Raw genomic sequence first — 8,838 nt, 5'->3', positions numbered from 1 at the left:
GGCCTCCCTGGGCATGCGTAGCGCTGCCATGTTTTCCAAAGGTGATCGCAGTATATTATAAACAATACGCATGTGTTTACGCACGTTCAGAGCTTTGGAGATGGTTTGGGGTCTTTTTAACCCACACAAGCTGCACTTGTGCGTTGCTTGTTTATTCAGCAACATAGGGCATCAATCTAGTTTGTGCTGCATAAGGAAATTTGACTACTCTGGACAACACATACACAAAAAATACATACAGCACTAGTTCAATGCTAAATATAACAGTGTTATGCATGTCCTCTTTCCGAGTATGTGTCAGGAGTGAAGTGTACTTTTAGACCATATACCACGTTTATTTCTGTGCCTGCACGGAACATGTGATCAGAATCCCAACCACATGGCTGAAACAACGTTGCACCATTTCAACTTACCTGACTAGCCAAGAAAAAAAAAGATCCAGTAGCAACGAAAAAAAAAAAAAAAATCAACAGCTCCGTTTATTCACTGGTACAACACTGCCCATACATGTTAAAAGGCACATCCCATTTTCAGTATCAAAACAATTCTGTGCTCAGAGCGGTACAAAAGCAGCAACTAATGCGACTGATTAAAGAACAGCACTGAAGGTAGAATAACTAAGCTACAGGTGCGAACAAAGCTTATGCATAACAACTGTGCCAATGAGATTCACTTTTCATGGTGGCCATTGCAGGGGCAACACACTACAGAGCTTTTCAGAACAACATACAAATGTCCGAACCAACACTGTCTGCTTGCATGCGAAGCAATTTGAGCTTTATGCAAGTTCCAACGTAGATTTCATTCTGCAAAGGTTAAAGTAGGGTGAGGAGAGGCGATGATGGAACATGAAACAAAGTCAGAAACTATGTCTATATATTTTTTAAATCTGTTCATTCGATGTAACTCAGTGAACAGTATTGGTCATAACATGGCAGAAAAAAAAAGGACTTTTAGAGCCAAGGTGCCAGATTTTGTCTGTTAGAGAATTAAGATGACTGCATTAAGTTGCAGTGTCAATATCATCTTAAATTTTATATATGCAAAGCATTCAAGCTTGAAAGCACCATGTACAGACGGTTAATTAAATAGAAAAAGCACAGTTCCATGAAAGTTGCACGGTTGCATGAAAGTTGTGGCAACTGCCACCATGGCTGTTATATAATAAAGTTCCTGTAACTGGAATGAGCTACTGAGCTATAACTGGAATCTACTGAGCTGACTAGATGCACCTATCGAATCCCTGCTATTTGCAAGCCCAAAAAGTAGGGACTTGGGAACCCTTGCAATACACAAATGAATTTTGCATGGCTTCAACACTATGCTCAATTACTTGCAATAGCATCAGAATAAGTAAGGAAAAAATCCATTCTGAATGTAAACCAAGCTAGCTGCAGCAATACGTTTTTTTAATACCTGCAAGTATGATTGTGCCTGGACTAAATGGGGAAAAAAATCTAAATATACAGTGAAAAGACACACCGGGCACTGCACGTGGTTATACTTAATAGTACAACAAACTACAGCAGTCATGTTACAATAAGCACACTGAATAGGTCACTACAATCATTATGTATCACAGCTTAGAAAATATATACACTTCTTGCATACTCCCATCTCAAGGCACAATCGTTTGTTATTACTCATTTGTTGAAAAATTTGGTCCTGCTTTCAGTGAAGTGGCTTCAAAGGCAACTGGGTGTTCCAAGTGCCCTTTAATTTTGTTGCTTGGTCCAGATAAAACCGTAGCAGCCTCACAGCTGTCATCACAGCCTAAGTTGTACTGGAGAGTATAGATGGTGAACAAAACACAGTACTGTGACACAGCTGCATTTGCACATAATATAGCTTGGAACTGGACTATGCATGCAAATGCGAAATGTGCTCCATTTACTCTTGATTCACATGGCAAGTTCTCTATTCTAACTTGGAGCCACAGACATAATGCAATGATGGGTACACTTTCTACAATAGTTGCAACATGTGAAGATAGAATGCACCATTAGGAAAATTTGCTGAGTATGTCACAGAAAAAAAAACAAAAAAAAAAAACATGAGAAAATATAGAAAATTGTTTTGTTGCCTGAAATGGCCATTCTGCACCACTCAGATTACATCTAATGCTTTTTGGCATATTTCTTATAATTCGGTGAGAACTACAAGAGATATTCCAATATCGTGGATATAAGTGATAACCTGGACACGGTACCCCAACTGGCAATGAATGCTTCCCACTACTTACATTCCATATTGTTAGGGTATCTGTGCATGTGATTAAATTTTTTAAATGGGAGCACGAGTTCAAAGGCAATCAGGTTGCTAGCTTTAGAAAGAGCTGCACACTATACTGTGCAGATTTTGTTTTTGGTTCGCTTACTGTGTTCATGCTGCACATATTAGCTGCAATCTATTGAAACATCTTTCACCTCTTGTACGCGCTGATAATATTTCACTCTTTCAATTGAGCAGCAGTAGGTCTGGGCCATGCACTGAACGGTAGCAACAATAGGGCACAGCACTTTCAATGGAGCTGCAAAGGCCCGTCTAGATTATATACCAACCAACGGAACCACACTGTTGCCTGCAATGAGCCACGCAGCGACAGGCAAAGCTTTAGCAGGCATCATCAGTAGCAGGCAATTAAAAGATATGTGATCAGTGAGGAAGAGACAAGAGCAGCACTGTGATGGTGCTAACACCCAAGACCATAGAGAGCACCTTTGGCAGCCTGTTATGCGTGTGGCTCATTTCGTGGGGCAGCACCTCAAAGAAAGTCACATAGAGGAACGTCCCGCACGCCAAGCCCTGAAGAATGCCACTCAACAGTGCTGCTTCTCCAGTGTCCGTTTGCATAAGCAGTATGGCAAACACCATGCCAAGGGGAGCCATGAGTGAAAAGGTGATTGCACTCGCGAAAATGCCGCAACGCCCGAGCCGGCTGTGCGCCAGGTTGATTCCTAGGGTAACAGCTAGGATGCTCTTGTGTATGGACACGGCTGCCAGGATCTGAAGCAGGAGCTGTACATTTGGCTGCAAGCCTATGGCGATTCCTTCAAAGATTGAGTGCAGTGAGAGGGACAGCACAAGCACTATGGACCGGAGGCTGGAGTGAGAGTTGGGGTCTCCGTGGATGGATTCCATAGCACGCTCCTCTGCCTCTGCATCTTCTACACCAGGTGTGATCGGCCACACCACGCACAAGTCCGTCACCATATGAGTCTGACTGCTGGAGGCTACCATAGCTCGCCACAGGTGTGTCCCGGCCAAATGGAGACGAGGTATTATAAGTGGCCCTTGATTGTATTTCCTTCCAGAAAAGTGTCACCTATTAAAAGGAAAAATGTTTGAGCCTCAAAGCAGTCTGATCACTTGCAAGACATCTGTTCACATACTTTTTCAACATGCTCACTGTGTTTGGGTAAACGAGGGGTCACACTGGTTACTGATGCTTGCAGCAACACACATCTTTCCATTAGTGAAGCAGCAATACCTTCGTGAATAATCAAGATAAGTTAAAAATCTTGGCATATGCTCACAGATCCGATGAAAGTTTACCTCAGTGGAAGTGCTCTGACCCCTAAACTCTGGCAGATCCAGAGGGGCTGCTTTCTGGGCCCAAATAAGAAAAAAACTGAAAAATTTAAGATTGCTTCGGTGGCAGGCTGATGCGTGCCTCTGACTTTGCCAGGCTCCTTGCATCAAAGTGCAGCAGGCTCACAGCTGTACTTCCTAACACCATCTTTGCTTTTTGGCAAATTAGCTTTCACTGACCCCCCTTTCTTGGTTAAAACTTAATTCCGGAAAAATAATTTGGCGTATTTGTTTGGTTTAAAATGATAACACTGAACGCTATTTATGACCTGGTGCACCTTAAATTTCTACTTTTATTGCAGCAGAGCTAGTGCAGAAAATAGTATGAACAACCAGAACTTAGGATGACATACTTTGCTGTATTTGATCATATGCTACGGCAGTTTATGCTATGACAAAGTTCAGCTACACGAGTCAGTCGGTGACTTTTAATGTTAGCAGTTAAACAAGCACTCACCTGCTCAATTACGAGGACAAGGAGCAGGCCTCCAATGCAGAGGAACTCTACGAATGGGAAGTCTGGTACATTTTCCCAATGGTCGAGGATGCCTTTGTTAAACTGGTTGCGTGCCTCAGGAAGCAGATGAAGTAGGCATGTAGCGAGAAAAACACCACCACCAAAGCAGCTCACAAGTGAGACTGCTGTCTGATAGACATGTCTGAAAGTAGGGAGAAGCAAAAGTTCTGTTTCAGTGCATATTTCTGGCACTGCGACTAAATTTGCAGATCTAATGCCTCTGCACATACTTGGGTGAAGAATCAGTGCATTCGAGCAGGACAAGGGGAGATGACAGGCGTGAGTACTGTGTCTGTCATCTCTTTTCCTGCTCTAAATCACTGTTTCTTCACCCAACTATGTGCCACTGGCCCAAATTAATACTCTTGTTTATGCACATCTGGAGCGTGGCACAAATGAACAAGCCAGGTGTATGCGACTGTTCTGGCTAAACTGCTTACTCGTGTGCTCACTAATTTCACAAAAAGGTGTAATTTGGCGGTGCTTGCTGTGAAATACAATGTTAAGATGCATTACTTGCCTCTTGTACTGAGCTGCCCATCTGAGTCAAGCGAAACAGCAGACTATGTTATAGTTCTTGTGCGGTGCTGTGAACAGAACTACAAGGAGCCACCACTTGATCTGCCTGAAACAGGCTCTTCATTAGTGTATCTTTTATGAGCACCTCTGTCTAGCCATGGCATAAGTAGTCAAGTGTATTGGTACATTGCTTAGCTAGGTTAATTCATTACTGGATGACACATAATCTGATCCAGCTACAAAAGACTGTTCAAGCCATATTGTAGTTACTCGTAAAAATGACAGCTGTAAGGTCAGTCTGATTGATTTACAATTTTTATCTTTATTCACGACGACGATTTAGTTTTGTTTAGCAGCAGCAGTGCTTTAATGTGAGATAGGAGGAGAGGGGATTCGGTACAAGCTTAGCACAGCAGGCCCAAGCTGAAAATTCTACAACTCTCCACGCATACTCATATGCCTATGCCTTCGCATGCTCACTGCGCAAGGTAACAGCAAGGTCGAACCATATAGGTTGTGAAACTTGGAACTAAAGGAGTGTGAAAAACTTGTAGCTAGAGACATCATGCAGTGAAGTGGGATTAAACACGACTAGGTGAGGTGGGGACAAACACTGAAATAAAGCTATGTGAAAAACATTTTCAAAAATGCTTAATCAGAATACTGCTAAATAAAAAAAACAATTCAGCGAGATAATTTAATTTGGCATCCTAAAAAAGCAACTATACGTTTTCTCTATTTTACAATATAAAGGTTGGCTCATGTTGACCCCTACAGACTAGTGCTTTTGGCACAAAATTTGGCCAGTCTGTACAAGCCATTGTACAGCTTTTATGCCGTGCGAAATGGTGCTGGTCAATTGAGCGCGGCGGTTCGGTGCAAGTTTTTTCTAATTTCATTGCGTGTTGGGCGTGTGGTATGCTCTTCACTTCAAATTTTGCTGGAGTTAGCACACGGCATTTATTGGCATAGGAAGATGCGACTGCAGACCCTGCATTATCGTGCATCTTGATACTGCTGCATTTGAAGTGCTGTGTCCTGCCGTGACGATGAAAGCAGAGCACTACACGGGGATACACTGTGCAGCATTTGTTCACTCTTTGTAATACAAGCTCTAAGCGTACTACAGTCAGCAATATTGGTAGGTCGAAATGCTTTTTGAATGGTAATATGGTGCAATGCTGTCACATTTGATAACTGTCTCATGAATACATGGAGTTGCAAATAATTTCGAGTGCTCTGTGGATTCTGTGAGTAGGTTTTGCACGTGTTGCAATATTGTGGGTGTGTGTCGGCCATAGTACTTTTCATCTATTGAAACATATTTTCTTAGTCAGTCATGTATTTTGGTATTATTTCTATCCCAATAAAAGTGAAGCGGCTTTTGAAACCTCTTTCGTACTGTCATTCATTTCCAGTAGCGCACCCAGGATCTCTGCCAGGGGGGGGTTGACAGTTTGCCAATACCATCTAAACAGCGCTAATTTCGATTTCTTCACGGCAAATTGTCAAAAAATGCGCTTTTTACGAGTGTTCAGACGATTGCGCGCCTTACATCTTAGTTGCAGTACTCAAATGCGTAAGGAAAGAAAAGGGGTTAAACAAAAGGGGAGGCTAAGTGGGCCTCAGGGGGGGGGTTACAGCCCCTGAATCCCCCCCCGTCGGTGCGCCACTGTTCATTTCATCTTAGTCCTCTTGTTCTTAAGGAACGTGAACCAGCCTAATTATGATCTCCTTCAGACACTCTTAAAGAGACACGCTGGTGCATAAGCTGAGGTATGGTGCCTTCTAGCCACCATAGCTGAGGTGAGCTGTAAGCTCAGAAAAAAAAAAAAAAAAAAAAAAAATAGAAGGAAGAGAAAGGAAAAAAAACAAAAAAGCTTCAAGCAGCGGTCGAAATGCCCGACTTCGAAGAAATTTAAACATTTGCGCCAAGGAACGTTTTTGTACTTAATTATTATTTGTTCATTATTATTATTATTTTTTTTTCTTGCCAGAAGTTGTCCCCTCGACACAGAGATGGCGATGGTTGCAACACGCTGCCATTTTCTGGACATGTGGGTTCAGTGGAAGCTTCGCTACCAGTTTACATGATCGCATGCGCGACCTGTGTTGTGACTCACCTCCGCCTCGGGTCCCGCATGTGACGAATTCTGTGCGAGAGACTGAGGGGCAGGAACACCAGGGTCGCGGAGAAGGTAAAAACCATGAAAACCACGAGATACTTGAGGGGGCGAAGCTCCATGTTGACTGACAGGAGAGAGCTGCTGCTTCTGCCGCGAGCGAACACCACGTCCTGCGGGGGGCGTTAATTTGAACCAGGCGGAGAGATCCAGCCACCTGTACCGAGAAGGAGACGTCTTATGAAACGCCCCGCGCACATGACTAGACGATATAAGTATCTGCGCACGTTACTCCCAACGTGTGTAGGAAACTCGGAACGTAAGCCGGTAGTGGCGCTTTCAGCACGCAAAGGTGCTTTAGGCACGCAAAATCTAAAACTCCCTATGGTCATACTAAAGTGCGCGACCCAAGAAGGCCACTAATACATTCGTGCGCGAGATGACGTCCAGTCCCGTAGTCACGACGACAAAATCATGCATTCGTGTCAGCGTCGGGTCCCACACTCAGCACACAAAACGCTTGCGCATCACCACAACGCACAGCACATAAAATGTACAGACATTACAAAACACCATAACGACGACTCACTCTGTGCAGTACAGCTCAGCAGCTGACATTCACATAAGCTACACAGTGGGGATGGTCAGCTCCGAGAATGTCCCGACACCTAGAGTAGGAGCACGGCTTGTTGTTAGCTGTGGGTTGTACTGCGGTCCGGCATTTGTTTTTGGGCCGAGCACGAGACGAGTGAACGTTGTTCACGCACTGTCAGTCGCAGTGGCAGCCAGCCACTAAACTCGGTAAAGGCTAAAAACATTGATGCACAACGTCGGATGACATCGTGAGACGCACTAGCAGCAACGCTGTCAGCTTCTTCGTTGCAGGATTTTTTCCGTCGAACCGGTTCATGTCATCACAGCAGGTTGATAAGCGGTGAAAAACTAACAATTTTGTAAACTTTAGGTGCGTGATCGCTGGCAGCTTCACACAAGAGGCGGGTGGGCAGACGATTCAGCGACGGAGGCGGCATCTGACAACCTGGCCATTGCACTACATTGGTCTAAAAATTTGTATGTTCAAATTTTTAAAACATTAAGTCCTCGAAGCATATGTTTAGGTGTTGAGGCAGGAATAGTAACTTCGCAAGGCAACTAAGAAATTAAATGCGTAGTGCCACCATAGAATAAAGAACCAACAAAGAAAATCAACAGATGGAGCCACCATACTAAGCGTTCGCGCTTTTCGCGCTCGAACATTTTGTCAATTTTGTGTAGAGCAAAGTTGGTTCTTTATTCTATGGAGCACGCTTAGCACGGTGGTAGAATAGGAGATATGGCCAAACGGCGCCGCTCCACCAATGCGCCGCCCATGACGCGATGGCTCTCGAGTTGCCGGCGCTTTGCGTGAGGTGGCAGCAGGGGTACGGGCCCATTCACACTTGCGACTTGGCGAGGTTGCGACCAAGTTAGTCGCAAGTAGCATAGCCTCCTATATAATATATAGGCGGCTATGCAAGTAGTCGCGAATGATCGCTTTCCTCAAAATGCGACCGTTTCGGGCCAGTTGCTCACTGCTCGATTTTTCAGTCGCGCGGCCGCAGTCGCAAAACAGTTGAACTACTAGTACACTGTAGTTGAACCAATCAGATGCGAAGGAACAGGACGTCCGCTGACGCTTATTTTACGCGGCGATGACATTTCAAGCAAACGTGAACGGCATATCGTGAGACATTTCGATTTAACGACTCGTCGGTCGCATTTGTCAGTGTGAACATCGTTCGTCTTGAGTAGCTTTCTGGTCGCCAGTCGCAATCGGTCGCGCGACCTCGCCTATATAGTCGCAAGTGTGAATGGGCCCGTAGTCTGGACTCATTTCCCCGCTCCGCCGTACTTGAAAGTACGTAGCCGGCAGGCGTCGCGAGCATTCAAACTGTATTTTTTACGTCTCCGACTTTTGAGAAAGAGCTTCGCGTCGTACCCACGAAACACAAAGCGTCTTGAAAACTTCTCGGAACGGCTACAAACGGCTATAGACGTCTTGGTCTACGCGAAGGCGTTACACAGATGTTGTTGGAAACATTATGTAGC

The 8,838-nt window shown here is 44.4% G+C and overlaps 1 protein-coding gene across 1 annotated transcript; it reads right to left on the bottom strand.

Annotated features, from left to right (window-relative positions):
* Window positions 1-461: 461 nt before the first annotated feature.
* LOC119442841 (zinc transporter ZIP1-like) lies at window positions 462-7,926 on the bottom strand. The gene is given in 5 exon segments (XM_049662417.1): window positions 462-3,129; window positions 3,131-3,325; window positions 4,049-4,250; window positions 6,751-6,967; window positions 7,340-7,926. Coding segments are annotated over 4 exon segments (993 nt in total). The 5' UTR covers window positions 6,873-6,967; window positions 7,340-7,926; the 3' UTR covers window positions 462-2,655.
* Window positions 7,927-8,838: the final 912 nt, after the last annotated feature.

The sequence above is a fragment of the Dermacentor silvarum genome, chromosome 2, assembly GCF_013339745.2.
Source record: "Dermacentor silvarum isolate Dsil-2018 chromosome 2, BIME_Dsil_1.4, whole genome shotgun sequence".
Lineage (NCBI taxonomy): Eukaryota > Metazoa > Arthropoda > Arachnida > Ixodida > Ixodidae > Dermacentor > Dermacentor silvarum.
The sequence above is the reverse complement of the archived record's forward strand: the minus strand, read 5'-3'. Positions and strand labels throughout refer to the sequence as shown.